Raw genomic sequence first — 22965 nt, 5'->3', positions numbered from 1 at the left:
CTAGCGGCTGCTGAGAGCAAATAAGTACAACCCTCATAGAGCTGAACAAAAATATGTCATTTTGTTATACATATTCTGTGTGGCACACGCAAATGTACACAAATGTTCACTACATTTGTGTTATTTTTGCTTTTTGTGTCCTTTTTCAAAAAGACTACAATCTGACCGGTGTAATTCATATTTGTCCGTTGCGTTATCATGCCTGTAAGGATGAAGGCTGTCTGAATCTCCTTTACGACTCGTTGAACAGCTACAATACAATTTAGATAAAAGCTGAGATGAGTTACTTAGATTTTTTAAATATTTTCATTAGCCTGACTTTTAGTTAGCTATTTGCAGTGCTCACATTTAGTTAACTTTATTTGTCAGTTTCTTATATTTTGGTTAAATGCAATTGATCTAGTTGCCAGTTTCCTTTGGAGCTGCTGCTGGGCTGCTGCAACGAGCTTCAGCTTTCTTCTCCTTAATTGGTCGTTGCAGGCTAATCAGCAGGTCACACCACTTGTAATTGGAGGGGAAATTTGCTTATCCTTTGTTTACATCTTCTTTGTTTTTGATAGTTTTGTTAATTTGTTAAATTTAAAAAGTACTTAGTGTCTGGCCAGTATTTGTCACTTTAAGTTAATTTGTTTGTTAGTTTGTTAGTCAGTTATCCCCCTTGTGTGTCAACAGTGGTCTGATCAGCCATTATTTAAATTTCACCTATGCCTTGTATGAGAGCTGAGTTTTTGCTTGAGTTCATTGTGTTAGTACCTGAATTGAAGTCTGTTTTGTTGACCTCTGTTTTTGGGCCCAATTTACCATTTTTTGAAAACTTTTGTGAACTAAATTAACAGCTTTTTTGAAGATTTCAGGGGTTTTCTGGCTGGCTTTTGCAAATTCCTCACAACGATGAATAGAAGTTAAACATTTTATTGTATAGTTCATGAGTTTTTCTTTTCTTTTAAGTTTTACTTCCAAAATAATTTATTATTTATTTATTTGAACTAAAAATTAAAGGATTCTATTGATAACCTCTGGTACTGAGAGAAGTTGTTTATCCTGTATGTCTGTAGTGCTTGTTTGAGAATTGAAGTGCACAAATTCAGTCCTTTGTCTTTTATTACAACACACCTCACCAGACGGGTATTGAATAAGCAATAACAAACAGACAATGAGCTGTTTAGCTTTTAATTCCGGATAATCAGGCAGCGCTCCAGCTTGTTCAACTTGATTAAAATCCCAAAGTTTGTTAAGCCTTAGAAAACTGATAATTATTCATACCATACATGTCATTACACTAAAGCAAAGGACCAGAGAGTTTAGGGAAGAGAAGTTGGCATTGAAGAGACACTTGACATGTTTTAAAAATCATTGGATTCAATGTCAAGATAATCCAAAAGCAAAATGCTACATGAAATAATTGGAAATGTTTGAAAGTAGAACTTAATGGATATGGATTTTAATGGTGCAAAACCCAATAACCTCTGTTGATGCGGATGTTTTTCAAAGACGACAAAGCATACAAAAGCTGAAACACAAAACAGAGCAATAACAGAAGAAACAATAACCACAGACTGACCAATGACTGCATAACCACCGGGAATGATGCGGTACAGTATGCCATCGAACACAATCCCATGAGGAAACAGGGTTGCCATGACTTCCCCGACAAGTCTGCCAAATGCAGCTCCTACAGGAGGAATCAAATGGTGAAAGTGAATACATTTTCAACAGTAGACACTAAAAATTAAACATCTAGCACTGCTCTCCAGTACTAAAATGAATTATCCATCCACCCACTTTCTATATACACTTAACTCTGTTGACTGATGCTAAATGGAGGGGTAGCAGCTTAGCTCCAGTGCTCACTGGGTAAAAATCAGGGAACACCCAGGAGATGGTAAAAGTCCATTACAAGACCAGCACAGAACTGAAACCTTCTTCTTACACACTTTAACCAAAGATAATTAAATGAAAATTGTTTGTACATCTCCATATAACAGTTGGCAAAAGAAACATATAAGGACAGATAAGGTTTCTTAAACTAGGCCATGGAGCGACATCAGGCTGAGTAATACAGGGAGAAGTTTAATGTAGAGGCAGCACTTAGAAATTACCACTTCAAAGTTCTGACCCACTCGTGTTCATCTTCACACAAGTTCTCTTTAAAAACAGCTTTCTAGCCGTTTGAAATTGGTACTTAGTTTATATGTGAAAGTGGAAAACAGGTCATTCTCCTACAGGGCCTGACAAATATCTGTGTTAGGATGCATTGAACTAGAGCTGCAACTAATGATTATTTTACAAATCGATTAATCTGTCAATTATTTTTTTGATTCATGGAATAATAATCAGCCAATGTTTGCTTAAATACATTTTTTAAAGAAATTAAACCAGGTGAAACTATTATCGATAGAGCATATTGATAGACAAATTATTTTTTTTTTTTAAATCTCAGTAAAAAAACAAATGTTTCTAAAGTTTTTTTGCTCTGTCAGCTAAAGGCATATCTTGCAGTCTCTATACTCCAGTTAATGATTTACCCGTTACGTAAATAGTTGACAATTATTTCAATAATCAATTAATCACAATTAATCTGATCAATTATAGTTAATGCATAGTGGATTGTCACCTCAAAATTATCTACTCATATTACAGCTTAGAGAAATTATACCTGTGCCAAGCAGCTAGTCTAGTGCTAACATGGTTTTTTGAAAATGTTAACTGTATCTCTGAGAGAAAGGGTAATCATTAGTCTATAAAAACTGTGACATAGGGGTTTAATTGTTTACTTTGTGAGAAAAAATGTTATAAAATGTCAACTTTTCTTAAACTGAAACAAATAATATACAACATGTGCTTCTGTTTTCCTCCAACTCCACCCAACAAACCTTCTGAACAATCTACCAAGTTGTGCAAATGGTTCAGTCTTTATACAACTACACACATCCTAAAGTTTGGTCATTAATGTTTAAAACTGCTCCTTCTTCTTACTGTTAGTTTACTGTACTGTTGAAAAAGGAGAACTTCAAAAGGAAATGAAACAGGAGACATAAAAAACCAGGACAAATATCAGGCAAGCCTTCCCCAGGTGGAAGGAAGTAATGAACGAGAAAGATTTTTAGAGGGACACTGAAGTTTCCCTGTTTCTCCTTGACAAGTAATGATCTGCACTGCCTAAATTAGCTCAAAGCGAAGTTTTTCCATTTGGTTTTATTCTGCTAACATATACCAATCTTGTTGGTGCAGAATTGTTGGTTTACATCGGTTTAGTAGTTTCAACGCAGTATTGAATGCTGGCTTTTTGTCACAGTAAATGCCAGCTTTTATAGACATCACTTTACCTCAGATGACATAGTTAAATCTACGTTGTCAAGGATTTTTGACACATGACAGCTATCAATGAATTGAAGTGCTAGGGCATGTTATTCATTTGAGTGAAATACCCCATTTCAGCGTAAGAGAATAGCAATTCTTACATAATATTCCTTGATTGAATAAGGATATGCTTAAATTTCCTCAGATAAGTGCTGCTGAGTGCTAGAAACAGAGACTAAACCAAGGTAAATTGGCATTAAAAATGGAGTGATGTTTTATAATATTAGGCGGGTTGACAAATACCCACACCACCAGTAATGACTACCGTATGTTTTTTTCTCTGCTCACCAAGAATAAAAACCGGCATGAAGGCTCCAGATGGAATGGGCATGGTTGTGGCCACTGCAGACATCCAGAACTGCAGACAAAAAAAAAGAAGAAGTCTGCAAGTGAAGAACCTCATAAAGCTTTGAAAGACTGTAGCATCCAAAATAACATGACAGAAATTAGCATTCATTCAGGTTAGAGAAAGCTAGAGACAAGTTCACAATCAGAAGAAAACAAAGATGCATGTTCCCCTGACATGATTCACTATAATGAGCAAGTTATGTTGTATAGCAACAATAGTGCCTGATAACAGCACAAGTTTAAGCTTCTTTTTAATAATTTTTACGTACATCTAAGTCTGGGATTAAAAGCCCCTCGTTTTCAGCTGCAGCTTGATGAGTTCTGGTGTTGGTGTTTTGTACATGTGTTGGAGGAGGAGATTCAATCACCCTGGGCATGCTTGAGCAAGGCACTTAGTGAACATCTGCCCCGGTTACAGATGCTGGTGCCACAACGTTGCCAGCTATAGTGAACTCCTCATGTTTTAAGGGGTGAAAAGACCAGAGAGGAATGATTAACCTCCCCTGGAAGATGGACTTATGCCCAACTTTGCTTTCAATCTTAATTACACTGTTTTCAAACAATACAGTCTTTGTTAGAATGGGATGTTTCTAATAATAAGCTTCATTCTAAACTGCATCACAGATAATAATCAGGTTAAGTCTAATTCAGATGTTTTCTGGCATTTTGCTGAAAACCTCTGTAGTTTATCAGAAGCCCTCCAACAACATCTCTGTATTCTGACATTCTCATTTGAAAAGATTTTTTGGGAAACATAACATTACCCTTTCACCAGTCCAGAAAACTAGTCTATGTGTCATTGTTTGAGGAGTTAATTGCTATTGAAGATGATAAAAACTTGTTAGCATGTCTTTCACACTGTGGCTTCTTTGCTGATGGCAGAGAAGAATCTGTTCAGCTTTTTTTTGTCTCTTTTAATCATAACAGCCAAAATCCATCAGGCAGAAATACCCACAACTCAGAAGCAGTATTTCATATGCAAAGACGTGTCAATCAGCTCATTCTCTTTTATCAGTGTCAAATATATTAAGACGGACTGTAGATAACACAGCATGACATGAGTATTGCAGTCATGTGGGTTATAAAGCAAAGGGAATTCAATTAAATTAATTAAAACACCAATGTGGAAGTTATTGTGGACATTTAAACTCAGATGAGTTATGGATCAGGGTCCCAAGCTGAGTGTTTCCAGTCTACAGGGTGTAAATTAGGGCTTAAATTAATAATCGCAATATTTAAACAACATTCTCAGTTAGATTTGGACCGGTTTGGCTGCTGTGGCATCATCTCCACCCAAGTCTGCCTTACCTCAATGAAATAGATCATAGCTAAATCATGAATTACTCAAATACAGATATGTTATACAGCTTTAGGATTTTCCTAGTTCTTTATTGAACGAAACTGCTAAACTCAGAGATCATTATAGAAAATAATAATAATGCTGTTCATATTGTAGGTGACATGTTGTCAAAACATCATAGAAGTTTCCTAAACAGGTTAACTCTATGCTGCAGCAGTATTTGAAGGTCCGCTGACAGAATTGGCAGACCCCTGGAAAAACTAATCCAAGGTTTGGTTACTTCCAATTTCCACATTTTTTGTGGTTGTCTTGACTGAGAATTTGCACATATATCTTTAGGATATTTTATAGAAACTGCAGTTTGTACACAGCAAATGCTGGCTTCAAGAAATGAGGATGAGTAAAATGGAACAGAACCAAAGAGTTTTTTTTTCAAAAAAGTTAATAAAGCTTTAAAGTGCTTGTCGCCAAATTTAAAGTAAAAGTACAATGCTTTGTTAAAAGAAAATGAGGAACACATACAGTATGCTGAATGCTAAAATGAGAGAATTAACAGAGCCAAACTATGGTCATGCACAACTAGATCCTTTCAGTGGTGATCCAGTAGTGTACTGATTAAGAAGGAAAAGAGAATAAAATAGTAATTAGCAGTGCCTGTCTCTTTAGGGCAAGTATGGCCCTTTATGACCTACTTGTACACTATTTATTTACCCTAACTTTCTTTATTTATTAACCCTTACCCTATTTATCTATCCTAGCCCTAAACATTGTTTAAATTTGTTTGTTTTGGTTGTTTTTAAATGAGAAACACACCTCTCAAAAGGTCCTTGGCTAAAATGTTTATTTTTATTAGTGTTGATATTGTTTGATGGCCAAAATTTAACCTTTAACTATTTTATTAATCAATTTTTGGCAGATCATCATTTTATGGCACAACAGCAATAGTTGTGTAGACACACCATGGTACGGTTCCAAGGCCCATTCGTGGGTCCTTAATGACTTCACACCAAATCGGACTTTGGCTTTGCTGTGAAAGCGGCCAAAATGTCCACATTTTATACATTTAGAGACCATTATAAATTATGTAGCTATTTATTCTCCTAAACAACCTCAGCATTTTTGCACAATTTTCAGTGTGGCTAAATAGTTCTTCATGATGAACTTATCTATGCAATCACATGATTGGTAATATAGCACATCCATAAGTTGTGCCAGTTCAGGAACATTAGAACACTGTCTTATGCAAAGTTATATATCAGTCCCTTAAGTCCTTTTGCAGTTTGTGAAGTTATAGGAAAGGTGGCAAATCTACCTTATTTTTGAGGAGACTTCATGAGTTTCTATTGGAAAAGTTTAGACCAGCAGGCCTTTGCTGATAAACCTCTGTCCAATGCCTTACTCCATAATATGTGCCTGCATCTTTAATTCATATAACATTTCTGGGGTCCTACTGTAGTTGTCTTAATTATTAATAAAATATTTATTTACCTGAACTTATTTTAAACTAAGAAAACTGCATTTCTCTTAAGTCATCATAGAAGGTGCATTATTTCCAAAAGCTGTAACTTTCTGAGACCTAAATGCACTCAAAACCTTTCCAAGATTAGAGGATGACTCATAAAGGCAAGTACAAGCAGTTCAAACTGAGTCCTTTGAAGATAGTGGCTGTGCTCATGATATAAAATAAGAAGCTTAGTATCATAGTTTGTAAGATGAATATATGGGGTTCCAAGCCATGAAATAAGACAGTTAAGATAGCGTGAGGATGCAGTCAAAATATCACTCACACCTCCTTTAGTCGGTTAGCCCTTAGAGCCCTGATGGGTGATTTAGGCTTGACTGATCTACCTTCTGCTCGGAAATTAAATGTGCAAACCACTGCCGGCACAGCGTTTACAGCATTTTATTCTCTGTGCATATTTTCCTTGCCGCACTCAATACTCTGACGGACTCTAGATGGTACTCTAGAGGAGTCATTTAAGAGTTAAAGTATTTTCATTCCAAGATGAGCATGGTTGGTTGATTATGGTGATATTTATGGGCTAAATCAAAACATGTCTATATTGTGTATATTTGTGTACGTTCTCTAGAAGGATGTATTGCTTGTCCAACATGTTTATTTCTGGAAGAAAATGTTCTCAAATCAAGCATGATGAGGGGTGTGAAAACTTTAAATTCATCGATTCAGATGTGCGGACCACTCAGATACGTATAGCAAAAAACTGCTTAACAGTGAATTAGCAAATGACTCAACTAAGAAGGGACCCATTTGACTATTTCTGCTCAGACGTTTGCAGCATGATCTAGACATAAGAGAGAGGGAAATTATTTTCTTTTGTTTTTCGGTTTGATTAGGTTATAGGATCAGGATCTAAGCCATAAAATCTCAACAAGCTCTTAGTTTATGCTACATACAGTAGCAGATCAGATGTGTTGAATTTCTGATAGTGGTGTTGTATGTTGAAAGTACAGCATTAAAATAACACTTGTTTGGTTTGTTTTACCCATGCAAGAGTCAGCTCCTCCAAAGACTAGGTGTTATTCTGTATAGATAAATTGAAGCAACAAAATCAACATTTAACAGAGTTTCTCTTGGAGTTCTGTTCTATGAGTGAACTCTTGTATTTGGTAAAATAAATGAGCTAACTAAAACAAGGGTTGACTTCAGAGATGTGGCGTAGAATATAGAAATTGAACCTGTACCCAGAGGGTTGCAGGATCCAAATCAAAGCTCAATCTCTCTTTGTCGTTGTCTCTTTGGGGAAGACACTTGACCCTCATTGGCTGGTCAGAGGACCCAGTATGGACTGCGAATGGCAAAACTCACTTCTGTTACTGTGCCCCAGGACAGCTGTGGTTAGAATCTAGCTTATCAACATGAATGAGTGAAAACGAATAATGTAAACTTATGACACTAGTGATAGGGAACCTTAACTTTTATAAGTGATTAATTACAACTATTAAATGTGTTGCTCCAAGTATGTCACTAAATTACCTGTTAATACTTTTAAAAGTGTTGTTTTAGCTTGATCTCATTTATTTAATTTATTTATTTGAATAGGGACAAAGCAAATTAATGAACATCAGTAAAAAAACAAATGTAAATATGCCAGATTATAGCTACAAAGCTAGTTTTCATCTGTAGTCCCTATGCAGGCAAATACATAAGAAAGAACATATAATATACATTATAAGAATCACAAGGAAATGTTAAGAGTTTAGTGGTCACATGACTGGTTTGTTTTCATCCATAGATCTAGTGTGGACGAATATATACACCTTAAAAGGGCTCAATTTAACTCCCACTGACTTGAAGCAAAAGGATTTGGTTGATTCAATGCCACCGAAGAAACTTACCCAGGTTACGAAGTGTACATCTATTTGTTCATATGAATGATCACTTAACAGGACACATGTGAGTGCATGCATGCTTCTAAGTAAACATAAAACTACTAGAGCAACTGGATCCTTTCAGGATTGTTGACCTTGAACAAAAAGGTAGAAGGGAAGGACAAAAACATGTAGACAGATGTCCCCATCACACACTGGTGAACTGCAGCAATCGTCCCTAATCAAGAACAGGCAGAAGAAAATGCTGGCATCAGTTGTTATAGAGCCTGAATACAAATTGCTGCTTGGTGTTCACCCACCTCTTTGGCTAGGACTGTGAATGTTTGTGTGGGACTGGTAACACGATGAGACATCAAACAGCAAATATCATACCCAAGGACACATACATACAATTTACCTTCATTATGAAGAAGAGCAGGAGGATGATAAAGACGCTGACATCAGGGTGAAGCCAGGCTGCAGATCGGCCCAGACCAGCCGGATAGGGAGATCCCGAAATCTTCGTCCATGTAAAGTTATCGAACAAAGAGCTGATGCATTCCCTAGGCATTAGCTGGAAATGTGGAGGGAAGCAATGAGGAAGAAAGACAAAGGAGGAGGATGGAAAAGGGATAGAAAAGGGAAGATCACATGAAAAAAGTCAGTCACTGGGAAAAGTGGAATACAAAATGGACAAAAGTCAGAGGCAAACAGGAACAAATGGATGGGAACTTAAAATGAAAAGTTAGTGTAACAAAGAAAAGAGAAGTAGGAGAATGTAACAAGAAATGAGGGCATGAAGATTGGAAAATTAAATGTATCAGTAGTGGGAAGGCAGAGGAAAGAGACACTGAAAATCATTAAAATAAAAACATTGTTGGACTGGATGACAGAAGAAAAAATAAGAAAAATGTGGACACAAAATGAGGAAAACTAATGGAGGGTGAGACAAAAAACAAAAAAGATTTTAGATAGGATAAAAGTGTTAAGAACTCAATATTACAAGGAGGCAGGAAGTCATTTAACAAGCAGGAAGCAGACAGTATGGGTGGCCATGTCCAGATGAGTCATTCCCTTCGGATGACTCATGAATGACTAATGCACTTCCACCATTTTCCTCCACATTTGCATAGATGTCTGAAATTGCTTGGAGCATCAAAACCATAGAGCCTGTATCTGCATAATGCCTGAGCAGAGAAAAAAGTAACACTGGTATTATCTCGAATTTTCCACTTTGGTATTTCCCATCTGGTCTGGGTTTAATTGAGACCCAGCAATGAGGATATAAGTGAGAATAAACAAGACGGGCTTTTAAAGTTTGGCTTAAATCCAAGTCTAAAGCTTTTTATTCCATTTAATCTCATCTTGTTGTTTTGTCTCTCCTTGTACTTTAAGCAGTCAAAAGTAACAGCCATTAGAAAAATGCCCCTTCCCAGTCAAATGCCAGCCGAATGGCAGCCCACTTCCCTGCAGCTCCCAGCAAAATCCCATCCAGCTTCCAGCCACTGGCCTTCTCCTGGGTGTGCATATTTTTTTATTCCGACTCCACCCTTTCACTGAATGACAGGGTCTGACCAGGAGATAACGCTTCTCTTTAGATCTTAATGTCCACAAATCATGACAGAAAGAATATTTATTATCAGATTAAGAAAGCTAAAGGTAATTTAAAAGGCATACAGGAAAGATCTCAATCAACATGGCAGAAAAAAAAATATTATTGGCACTTGACTTCTCTGCAAATGATCCTGATTCTTGATTTAAAAAGAGCAGTTTTGGGCAGTTGTTTTTCTCTGTGAGAGCATCACACACCTTGAACATTGTTCCCACAGAACTTAGATATCTCATCACGAAATATTTCTCTAAATCAGTTAAAAAGTGGATTCTAGATAATAAGATATGCACACATAATTTTCATGTTATTTTATATTTATAAAAAAATTGTTTCTACTTTTATATTTTCCTCATTTTTACATGGCTTGTATTTATGTTCAGTTTATGTCATGTTTTTCATGAGTTTACTTCAAACTGCAAATGAAAAACTATTTTGCTAAATCTGGCATATTTTGTGAGGAGACGGAGTATAGGGGTGTGGTGGACAACTTTGCACTGCAAAAAACATTTAAAAATGAGAAAAAAAATGTCTTAAATTAAGTGTATTTACCATTAATTTGAGTAGGTAAATAAGATCATTTGCCAATGGAATGAGTATTTTTAGTCTTAAAATAAGATAATTAGATAATATTCACTTGAAATAAGACAATGCCATTGTGTTTTCTTATTTTAAATGTACCGTAAATTGTCTTGTTCCATTGGCAAAGTGTCTCAATTACCTCCTCAATTCAAGAAAAAATGCACTTTTTGCAAGAAAAAATGACTTATTTAGATTTCAATCTTTTTGCAGTGCCACCTGGTGTGAGCAGAACCATCTGCAGCTCAACGTGGTTAAGAAAAACCAACTGGTGGTGGATCTGAGAAGGATTAAGGCCAAGGTGGCCCCTGTTTCTGTCTTTGGGGTTCATGTGGACACTGTGGAGGATTATAGATAGACTAAAAGCAAAAATGCCCTGTACAGGAAGGGCCAGAGCAATCTGGCTCTTCCTGTACAAGGCATTGAAGGAGGTCTATCAACATCTGCAAGACAATGCTGGAAGAAGGACCCTGAGGTCCTTCAACATCTGCTAGATAAGGCTGCAGATGTTTTATGAGTCTGTGGTGGCCAGTGCCATCCTTTATGCTGTTGTGTGCTGGGGAAGCAGACTGAAGGTGAAGGATGCCAACATACTTAAACTTATCCGCAAGGCCAATCAGGTTGTTGGAGAGGAGCTGGGCTCTCTGAAAAAAGTGTCACCACAGAGCGCCACACAAAGTCATTCCTACCTGTGGCCATAAAGCTGTATTCATCGTTCTTAACTATTTCATTTCATTACTTATTGTTTATGTATTTCATTATTTCACTCTGCCCAATAATAGTAATTTAGGTACTGAGCAACATTGTAAATACATTTGATTTTATTCTGAGTTCCTTATGTTATTTTTTTTTCTTATCCTTATCTTGTTTTATTCCTATATATTATTTTACACTGTTTTTATAATTTTACTGTATGGGCTGTAATTTTTTCATATTTTACTTGCTTATTTTATTCAGTCTTATTATCTTATATTTTATTTTTCTCTGTTTTACTTCTGTACACAGTTTCTCTGCAAGAAAAAATGTATAAAGTAATTTAGATTTACATATAGAACCTTGTTTTGAGTGTGTCAATGAATATGCATTGTTCCATTTTAAATTTAAAAAGAAATCTTTGACCTTGTTTCGCAGACTTTAGTTGTGGGCATTTTTTCCAATTGATCTGAGCGAAATTAAAGATTAATTCCTAACTCCTGCTGTGTTCCTTGATTTCATTATTTTTTTCCTAACTAAACTTCTTAAACCTTTAACAGAAGGTTGGGAGAAATATAGAAAGGTTTAGAGATGTTAAAGCTTTTGACGGTTCTATGATTTGCAACGAGTAAAAAGATTCAGCTGGAAAGGTTCTATTTTCAGCTTTTGCATAAAAACACAAAATTCCTTAGATTTTTTTTTTTCTTCAAGTAATTAACTTATGGCATTTTTCCCCCCTGTCTGGTTATGGCCTGTTATTTGTTTAAAAATTTAAACACATGGGTGGATGGGGAGGTCACTGGGAGAAAGAGAGGATTCAGTCCGAACTTCAGTTTGTCGACTAAAAAACATTCTGTGATGCTGGAGAAGCTAAGAGGAAAAAGCAGGCTGAGATATCATCGTACCTATACCAATATTACCAGGAGGCTTCTTAGAAGTTTGAACCAAGCAAAACAATATTGTTTTTCTATTTAGTGTTTTAAGACAGACTAGGGTGAATAAGAATGTTCACTCTGACCTCTCCTGCCATGAACTGTCCAAACCCTGGAGGAAAGGTCAAGGTGGCAATGAGCAGCGTAACTGTACCTGGAAAGATCAGCCGGCTGGGAGTGTTTACAAAAAAAGGAAAGAACAGAAAAGCATTAGTTTTTACGAGATCATTTTATGCCTTTGAAACAAATAGATCCAGACTCTGATATTGGGAGACCTACTGTTTAATGAGGAAGCGGGTCATTGCATTGGGTCTTCTCATAAACAGCACCACCTGTCTGTTGAGATAGACAAAAAACGCCCCGAGAAATCCACAGGCAATGCTGCAGAGACAAAAGGAAATATGAAATAACACCAACTGATCTGGGGCACATTTTTGACTTTTCAATCAATATTCAAGCTCTAGTTTATAATTCTTTCAAATTCCATGAAATTTGACTTTTATAACAAGTTCAAAGCAAAATGAAAAAAAAAAACATATATTAATTATAACTGTAAATGATTAATGTAGAGAATTCCAACTGAAATAGTTTATTTACAGTGGATATTTTTAATTATTAAGTTTTTATTACCAAACAACAGGCTACTGTTCAAAACCTTATTAGAGCTTTAAAATAAAATACATACAAGTTTGCATTTAAACAGAAGACTTTGCAATCACTGATGGCCAATTTCAATATTCCCTCAGTGTGCTGCAGACTAAACATCTATATGAAACACTTAGGTGTCTAATTAAAAACCCACATGTGCAATGATTCTGAAGATGTTTATAAGATGATCCTTTGCTTTGATTTTTGAAAACTAAACAAAGAGTGCAATTAAACACTGCATCTCTCTTGTATCCGTAAGTAAATGGGTATGAGCAAATACTCTGCTTCCCTTTGCTCAAAGGTTTTGACTCTTTAAATTATATTTGTATTGGAATATGGTTAAGTTCAAAATGAAAATACATCTTTCTCTGATTCCCAAATGCTCACCCAATGATGGCGAATGCAGGAAGCTCCTGAAGGTCAAAGGGGAAATCCATACGAAAATTTGTCCTGAACAGAGCAGTGATTGTCACTAGGAATGAAACAAACAAACACGTATTTTAATCCAGAAAACACTGGATAAAATGCATGCAATCATGTACAAATAAGTTAAATAAATAAATATAAATCTGATCAATCCTTATTGGTTACTTTTTTCTGTTAATAAGTTTGGTTTTAAAAACCAAAATGATGTGCAAAGTTTTTATTAGAACTAAACAGTATATACACAAAATAAAATACCCTGCTGCTACTAAGTTGGAGAGGTATGGAAGAGGAAAAAACTAAAACTAAAAAAAAAAACTAAAAAGTTAACTGATTTTTAAATTTAATTTCAGTATAAGTCAGAAGTCTGATTTTTTTTCTCAGAATTCTGACTTTTTTCTCACAATTCTGATTTTAATCTCAGAATTCTGACTTTTTTTCTCAGAATAATAATAAATAAACTAATAAACATGTTAGCATCAAGCTGTAGCCATGTCAGGTTTTAGAGATTAAACTAGCTCTTCCATTAATGAAATAGCATCACCGGGGATCCCTTGGGCATGTAAAAAGTCGCCTAATTAAGTAATTTTCCACCAATATGTTACTGACCCTCCCAAACAGCTCACATCTTTGTCAGTGAAGCTGGGTGCTTCCTTCATGGTGCCCATCTACATTATGATCCAAAATTCTGAGATTAAAGTCAGAATTGTGAAGGAAAAAAAGTCAGAATTTTGAGATTAAAGACAGAATTATGAATTTTTCCCATATTAAACTGAAATAAGATTTAAAAATAAGTTAACATCTTTTCATTTTTTTCAGTGGCTCTAATCCTCTTCCATAAAGAGGGAAGAACCACTGAGTCATTGGAAAGAGCAGGTCTGCTTAGCAGTTGATAGAAGAGCAATGGCGCCCCCTTGTGTAGGAGAAACAAATGCTTACACTCATAAAATGCAGACATGCACACCTTTGTTTCCTATCCATACCTGCATCCTTGTTAAACACAGATAAAACTCTAAAGATGAAGGCACTAAATGTAGCAGCAAAGTATCCCCTCCAGTAGTTTCTCACAGCAAAGTATGTAGATGTTACCTCGATGCTGAAGAGCACACCTGATATGAAAAAGTAGCAAAAGCAAAATAAGAACATATAAAAACTATATAAAACAATTAGCCTGGCCATTTTTAATATCTAATAGAAATGTATGCTAAAATAATTTTAAATTTTCTTTTATTGAAAACATAGAACTTTTTCAATAAAAATTCTGATTCATTTTGGCGTATTTTAAAATATTAAAACCTTTAAACATCGAAAGGTATCAGAGAATAAGCAGAATAATAAACAGAGATGAAAAGAAAACAATAATCCAAATTTACGGTTAAACAGCCAAAGGGTTTTCATCAACTAATTATTGTCTCTCAATTAATCTACTGTGTAAATTCAGAGCAACACATCTCCTGGTCAGAAAAATAAACATTTCAGATGGGTTAAATTAAAAAACCGTAGGAATGAAGAAAAGCTGAAATTATGGTAAATATTAAATATATTCTATGAGAAAAACTGTAGAAAATAAAACAAAAATGGGGCTGAATAAAACTGACTTTTATCTTTTCTAAAAGAGGACATTAAATACAGTATAATAATTCTTAAATTTTACCCCATAAGCCTCCAAAGAAACCAAATAAACAAGAAAACAAATAATAACAAAAGGTCTGCATACCTCCAAGAGGCGTACCAAAGCAGCAGCCCACCCCAACCGCACAGCCCACTGTCAGGATGTCTGTATAACAGTAGGGATTCTACTGATCCAGAGAGTGAGGGGAGATCATTAAAATAAGGAGAAACTGAAATATGTTTTTGATTTACATTTCTATAGTTACTGGGAAAATCAGTCAGGAAAATCCAATGTTTCCTGACTTTAGCTTACCTGATAAACTCCTGAAAAGAAGGACATGAAGCGGCTAAGAACTGCAGCACAGATGCTCGCAATGTGAACAAAGGGGCCCTGAGTGAAGGAGAGGATCACAAGAAGAAGACCATCATAAAAAGTAAAGACTGACCACTAGACTCAAAGGAAAAAAAGGGGGTAAGAGTCACTTACTTCTTTTCCTACAGGCATCCCACTGCCCAGAGCTGCAGTCAGGCCGATGACTTTTGCAACAAAGGCCTTTAGAGTCAAATATTCTCTAAGAATAACTCCTCTAAGGATGGTCTTCAACTCTGGGATGCCAGAACCTTAAAATCAAAGGTTAGAGTCAGAGGGAGAAGAGGTGGAGCCTCTATACTCTGTGGAATTCAGACAACTAGTCAACTTTTCCATCTGTAAGCTCATGATGTGATGGAGAAATGTTTGGATGGTGTTTTTCTATAAGGCTTTACATACTCCACATAATTCTGATTCTTAATTTATGTTTTATCCTGAACTACTTTGGTTAGCATAAACTGCTACATCTCATTATTCTGCATCATTCTATTGTTATTTTCCAGTTCTGCAGTTTTTGTTAGTTTATTAGTTAGGTTATCTATAGTGTTTCTCATCACAACAGCTTCATCTGGCTTGGTGGTCTGTTTGGCTGTGAGATCATCCTCTGAGCCATCAGCTGGGCTCCTGCCATCAACGTCCATAATAGGTCATAGTGTTGAGCCTGTTTTTCAGTGTTTAGCCCTGTTTCTCTCCTAAGGACAGCTATGGGCTTAACTTTTACTTTGACTAACTGTATGTGCTCTCCTTTACCCCTTTTGACATAAAGTTAGCTCATAGTTCATCTGGTTATGAGTCTCTTTCCTAGACAGATCCACATATGAACCTAGTGTATGTTTACCTTTTTAATATTAAAAGTATTTATGGATCAGTGCTTCCATGTTCATTTGGTCTGCTTCTGTCTCCTTGAACTGCAGTCTGCAGATGGACGCTCACACTAAGCCTGGTTCAGCTGGGTGACTCTTTCTGTTAAAAGGATGTTTTCCTCTCCACTGTCGCTACAAGCATACTTGGTGTGATTGCTGAAGAGTCACTGAATCAATGCAATTAGCTGGGTTTCTTTTGATAAAAAACTGTTAACCAATCTGACTGTAAGATTTGATGAAATTGTGACTGTAAGCATCTAGAAAATAAATATATTTTATGCTCTTTATATCTTCATTAAACTCAGTCAAGAAAAGTTACTTGTTTTACTAGTTAATGGAAAAAAAGTCAAATCTGTCAAATTTTTGGCATCACAAAGATCCTACCTTTTTTCTTTATATCTAGATATATTATATCTTTATAAACTGTATGTTCATACAGTTGAATGTTTACAATTTCAGGAAAAGAAGGATTAAAGTACCATCACATGTCTATATGTTCTGCTTTCAACATGCACTGGGTTAAAGGGGGGACTGGCAGTGCTTTCTCACCTTTGGTCCAATATTGTGTTTTATCAATTATGTTTACATGTATGGATCAACTAACAAACTCCTGAATACATTTCAATGTGAGCTACCAAAACTGATATGATAATGATTAGCTGAATCAGTTAGAAAAAAAAAGGTTTCTCTACTTGATTCAGTAAATCAGTTGGAGCCATGTCAAGAAGTCATGTCAAGAAAGCGCCTGCTTCACTAAATTTAACATCAGGTAATGTTACTATTCTGTTATGGTTTTGGCATTAATTATGCATTTCCCTCATTCTAAAGCAGTGGATACAGTAGCCAGGTCTATATGGCATCAAAAAGCTGTGATACTTTTGTCATGAATTTTGGCTTTTGGTGTTATTTTGTAAAGAAACCTAAAAAAAAACTCCCAAAATCTTTGGCAGGTTGCATGTCACAGTTTTTTTTAGGAATAGGATAAAGGAAAAAAAAAAAAAACAGGGTAATTTCTTCTTCATTTTTAAACCAAACTTGTGCAGCGCAAAGTAGCATTTTAATAGTCGAGAACCACAATGGTTACCAGTTCCAGGCCCTTTTTGGTTCTGTCTGAACTGGTAATCAATGGCATTAATATCGGTAAGCTCTGAGGGGCCCCCACTGACACCTGGTGGGCCCCTTACGCAATTGTAGAATAGGACGTTTGATCTATCAATCGGCTCCTCTTCGTCGTCGCTCTTTTACGTCATATGCTTCGTTGATCTGATTGGTTTATTTGACCCGTCTATCACCAACATAGGCCAATCAGCTAACCAGTATTTTCGCCCCTTCCCACAATTACCTAAACGGAAGGTGTCCAGATGGATATGTGGAGCAAATCCATTTGGCGGAGTCAGGTTAACTTTTAATTACTATGTTAATAACTGTGTATAGTTCATTAGATGGTTGGTAAAAAATACACTCATATAATATGTTTCGAACCACAATAAAGATCTTAAAAGAACAATCTATTTCAGTATCTTATTTTTTACACTACGACTTGGAATTATGAGTAACCCAGAGAGTAGATTAAAACCATAACTGTTACGTAAAATGTGTTAGCGAGGATGGATACCAAAAAGAGGTGTTTAAGCTGATTCCAGAGAAGAAAAAGGAAATAAGAGCTGCTGGAAGAACGGAAAAAAACTTCCCAAAATAAACACATTCAAAGAACAGTAGCAGGAGAGGTGGATGTTGATGCTAGAGTGAGTAAAGATTGTGACTAGGAGATGAATGGCATCTCCCTAAAATTTGTTTTTGGAGCTTGGATGTCTGTAACATGCAGTGGTGCGCTGTCACAGGTGCGCAGTCACTATGTGTGATCTGTGTTTATATACTACTGAGAATTGCCTAATTGTATATTCTTGGCCGATTTATGGAACTGTTGCCTTTTCCTGAACCTTGATCACGTGTTGTACTTCAAAAAGGGCCCACCCAGATAATGTTGCTTACGGGCCTATTGTTGTGTCCTTGCGCTATTGCTGGTAATATATTGTACATCACATTAGTTGTGTATCTCGGATTGATTACAAGTTGCTTGACATTATGGGCAACTGAATGTTACTTTAGACATGCAGGTTCGTACAGAGAACCCTGAAGACAAGGACATGCGGAAGGAGTGGGTACAGACCGATAGCTTGAGGAGAAACCAGGTGACAGAAGAGGGAGGAGAAGAGGATAAACATCAAGGGGTAGGAAACCCAGGCCAGGTACTGCAGGGGGATGTTCCCCCTCAGTTCCCTATATATCCACTTATAGGCTAAAGGAGGAGGAATGATGACAAGGGAAAGAAACTGAGAAATCGTGAAAATGAAAGAATTAAGAACAAAACTATGACAACCAAAAGGGGTGGAAACTCTTTTGTTATAGAGATTGAGTGTTACTGTGAAAAAGGCGAAATATTCCAAAAGGAAACAGAAAAGGACAGATCTATTTCAGTGCAAACACGTGACCATGCATTCCTGATTACCAGTCCTGTGTCCGATGGAGTTTAGTTATACCTTGAAGGCTTTTAGCACTGGCATAGTCCATCGTCCAGCTGACCAAAGCCATCGTGATGCCCAGTAGAACCAGGAAGATCCAGTCTTCTCCCAGTCTCGTCACAAGAAAGTGCTGCACCTGTGCTATGCAGTCTAAGAAAACCAAGAAGGACATGAAAATGGGCAGCGCCTTTACTAGCATCTGCTTCCATTTCTTAAATCGATGCTGCTCAACCTCTGCATTTGGAGTAGGAGCGCATTTTCCTCATGGAGGAGGTAAACTCCTTTTCAGCCATTTGCTCCTCAGCAGTCTCATTTTCCATGTAGAGCTGAAACCTGGTCCTGTGCCTGCTGTGAATGCCATGCTGATGGCCGTGACCATGGCGACCACGCCCATGTCGTGTCCTCCCTTGGCCGTGATGATGATGATTTCCGTGTTTCTTGATCTGTCTCTCTGTTAGCAGGCGGGTTGCCTCCCTTCTGCCCGAGCCTCCATGGTGCTCCTGGTACTCCCCATAGAGCTGTAGCGACAGTAGACCAATGCGTTAGAACAAAGCAGAGCACATCACTGATCATCATTCATCATTTAAACCCATCAACACGGAGAGTAATGGTACTCCGGCTTAGACGGGTGCATTTTAAAAATAGACAGAGCCATGGGTTGACCCTCAAAGGCTCTAGTGGAAACGGAAACATGGACCCAGCGTCTAGATTTCTCCCTTCTGGACGGGCTCCATGAAAACTACCCAGGACATCTGGGGAAGAGATTCATTCTGTGGATCACAAGTAAACATGTCTTATTTATAACTGAAAGATGCCCTTGTCTGGCCCTCACATGTACAACTTTAACCTGACAGATAGCATATTCTTTATCAATCACCTCCAAATTTCACATCAAACAAGCATTTTGTTAACAATTCCAAGATGATGAAGATTCATTGGACTGCTCAGTATAGCTGCTGATAGAGTTTTGCTTTATATAACTGGAGAACTTCCACATATTGTGACAATCTGTATGACTGATAGTTAAAAAAGGTTTAAACTCCAAATCATTTAATGCCAACAAATAAAACCACAGTGACATCAGAATCTATGAAAATAACCCAAAGCAGACATTTCCATAAAGCATGTCTGTGTGTTTCCTGATTAACATTAATGAAAGTTTGCAATGAGCCATAATTCCCTGTAAATTAATGCACTCTCTTTGATTTTTTTTTTTTACAAAAGTAGCTCAAGTGAAGCTTTTTTTTTATATATGTATACATGTATAATTCGGGTGAGGTGCTATTTCAGCTATTTGGAGTTTGTAAAAAGAGCAGGGGTCTCATTTATCGGAACATTGCCTGTAATCCATACTAAAAGTTTAGGGGAAAAAACTTCCTGATTTATAAAAACATGTGCAAGCACAAAATCAAGCATTATTTCTTTATAGATCACACCAAAGGGCTCAAAGGCCTTCTAAGAGGCACAGTGGGTAGCACGGCCACCTTGCAGCAAGAAGGTTCCAGGTGTTCCCATTTGTCTTTGTGTTGCCCTGCAACAGACTGGCGACCTGTCCGGGGCGTAACCCGCCTCTTGCTTGTAGATGGAAAATCAATTGAGTTGTGTCTCAAAGCTTTCATGCAAGGCTCCACCTCATGTTCGGCCTACTTCACGTCCAAATTCAACCTTACAGGGTTCATTCAAAGCATCCCATGATAGTCATTGTATATTTAAATAAACCAGCTGAAGTTATTCAAAGTTACCAATACCGACTATATAGCTAAAAACATAGTTAAAGCATCCAGGTGTGCTACCTGGATGTCAAATCCTTCTTTATGGTGTTGTCCTTTTAGTGCTCTTCAATGTAAGGATCATTCTCAAACTAGTCAAAATACTGGAAAATGAGGCACTCAAAAAGTGACTGTTCCTTTTTTTTAAAAAAGCATTTATTAGAACATGGCTAATGGTTTAAAAATGCCAACATGTCTCAGGTCTTAGGCTCATCGGGACACACTTGAGAAGACAGATGTTCAGAAGGGGCTGGCAATGCATCACCTGGTGATGTAACGCTCATCTGATAAAATATATGAAAAATATACATAATGAAAATATGCATCATAAAAGTGGGCAGAACGTTACAGTGAAACATTCATAATTTAACATTGATGACCATTATCAAAGCTGTTATACATTTTGCAATCATCAAAGGAAGGGTTACAATTCACCATATAGACCTGCATACTATGTCGCTTCAAGGGTATAAATCCAAAAATACTCTCTATGTAGAAGTTGGTTTAGTGTATCATCACCTCTTACAGACTTTTAAGATTTTGAATGTGTTACTGGTGCCTTGATTTGCATGTTTGAAATGCATTGCCATAAAGTATAGCTGATGGCTAGCTGATGTCCTGCTAATCTGGCTTTAAATTTGCATTTTGTTCTGCCTTTGTAGAAACAACCACATGGGCATTCAAGTCTGCATACAAAAAGCTAGTATTGTGATTTATAAAAGAAACGATATTAAACTTTTTTCCCGATCTGATGTCAATAAAGAAGTTGGTATGTTTTATTTTTTCACATCACAGTAAACATATTTGTAACGGCCTTCTGAACATGTGACTTGCCAACAGGTTCAAAAGCAGGTCCCTGGAAGCTATGTCAAGTTTGCCCTGATGAACATGGACATTTTTTAACCATTTAGCTGCTAATAAAAAAAAAAAAATAAAAAAAAACAGCAATCGCTTTATGTATGCCTCAGTTTGTTGTTTTTCTTTTGTTTTTACAAGTGTGAAAATATGTTCAAACCGCCATGGAGCCTTGTCCATTTTTTCCAAAATAAGACACAAATTATTTGCATATATTACCGGTATTGATTGCAATGATCAATCAATAATGTATTTTTCAAATTCTATATGTTCCACGGTTTGTTTATTTACATTTATTTGAGTTTTTTTTTTAAACCACCCAGGTACTCTTTCCTTTAATATCAGAATTATCTCCACTGACCTCCTATTAAACACTTGATATGAAAAGGGATGCATGGGTGCAGTGAGTACAAGAGCAATGCTTTATGGCATCTGATCAGCTCATCAGGTCATCATCCTGGGTCAGGAAACATAGATTATCCTCGAAAATCTGCTCCCTCCACCAGTGGCTGAGTTTATCAGTTCATGCAATAAATTATTTGGTTCTTTAAATGTCTGGGGAAGCTATGTGGAGCCTTGATGGGGCTTTGGATTGTAAAAGATAAAAAGGCATACCAGTTTGTTGAATTTCCATTTTTGGCAAACCTTCAAACCTTAATATTTATAAAATGAAAAATAGTAAATTCTGAAAAACTGAAGAAGTGCATCACTGACTGAAGGAAGCAGTATAATTCTACTTAAACATTCCCTAAAGAAGCCATTGTTTATGAATTGACAAATTACTAATGGTGGTTAATTAATTATGGGTCATTTCTAATCCTTTTATAGATAAAAACTATTAAAAATAACAACTAAGAAGTTTCTATAGGTGTTTACAGTTTTTTAACTGAAGAATTCATCACAAATGCTTCATGTGTCAAAATATAATTTCAGTTTATGGACAAAAAGACTGGATGATTAAATTAGCCCAACCAATTAAGATCTATTTGACATTTCTGGTTGATAAAAGAGAAAGGTTTAAACCTGTGCTTGAATATATACACAGAAGTAAGATTTCTGAGGGTTCAATATAAAAATACTATAATATTGTGCTATGCTTGGTAATAAGCTTAATACGTCTGATGATTGTTTCCTTTCAATATGGTTTCAGGATTTCCAAAGAAAATGTAAAACCTTCAGCTGTATTTTTATATCTTTGCATGTTTACATATGTTATTGACAGCCTTTGACAAAAACTTTTGGGTGAACTTTCTATCAAAACTTTGAACCAAGTCCTTGTAAAGGACAGTGGAATTTGAATGATTGATTGTCTAACAATTGGAGAATAAAGCAAGCAGGGTCAGGCTAGTATCTACTGCCACGTCTTTCAGGAATGAAAGAACCACAAACAGAAGATTCGCAAATTTTTCCTGCCAAGCCCCGTTTAGGTTCAGAGGAAAGTTTTCTTGGTCCCTTGGCAAAAGCAAACTATTTCTACTGTACACAGTGACACTACCAGCAGTACCAACAGCTTGGGGTTAAAGTTAGGCTTTTAACTGGTTGCTTATTGAGTTATTCCTTAACATAATCTCTGATTTCCTTTCATTTGAGATAGAAAGGGTCTTTGCTTTCAGACCCTGTATAAGTGGTGAAATACTCCAGATTGGCAGATAATCTGTACTCCTATCCAACTGTTAATTGTGCCTTTCGGATAAACGCTCTCTTTGACATGTCTGTTTTTCTCCATGGTCCTCATAATGTTTACTAATGCTCT

At 36.4% G+C, this 22965-nt stretch overlaps 1 protein-coding gene across 1 annotated transcript in view; it reads right to left on the bottom strand.

The window, feature by feature from the left end:
• Positions 1-22965, bottom strand: part of LOC107089003 (chloride channel protein 1-like) — a 51097-nt gene that overhangs the window by 16030 nt on the left and 12102 nt on the right. The window contains exons 2-14 of the mRNA XM_015381505.1: positions 18821-19106; positions 18607-18738; positions 18237-18365; positions 15321-15454; positions 15147-15224; positions 14940-15018; positions 14206-14331; positions 13187-13271; positions 12431-12532; positions 12238-12322; positions 8757-8912; positions 3649-3718; positions 1562-1672 (exon numbers count right to left, since the gene is read on the bottom strand). Of these exons, the coding sequence (XP_015236991.1) occupies positions 1562-1672; positions 3649-3718; positions 8757-8912; positions 12238-12322; positions 12431-12532; positions 13187-13271; positions 14206-14331; positions 14940-15018; positions 15147-15224; positions 15321-15454; positions 18237-18365; positions 18607-18738; positions 18821-19106 (1573 nt within the window). The remainder of the gene's footprint in view (positions 1-1561; positions 1673-3648; positions 3719-8756; positions 8913-12237; positions 12323-12430; positions 12533-13186; positions 13272-14205; positions 14332-14939; positions 15019-15146; positions 15225-15320; positions 15455-18236; positions 18366-18606; positions 18739-18820; positions 19107-22965) is intronic.

This window comes from Cyprinodon variegatus, unplaced genomic scaffold (assembly GCF_000732505.1).
Source record: "Cyprinodon variegatus isolate N-32 unplaced genomic scaffold, C_variegatus-1.0 Scaffold235, whole genome shotgun sequence".
NCBI lineage: Eukaryota > Metazoa > Chordata > Actinopteri > Cyprinodontiformes > Cyprinodontidae > Cyprinodon > Cyprinodon variegatus.
This window is presented reverse-complemented; position numbering and strand designations above follow the sequence as displayed.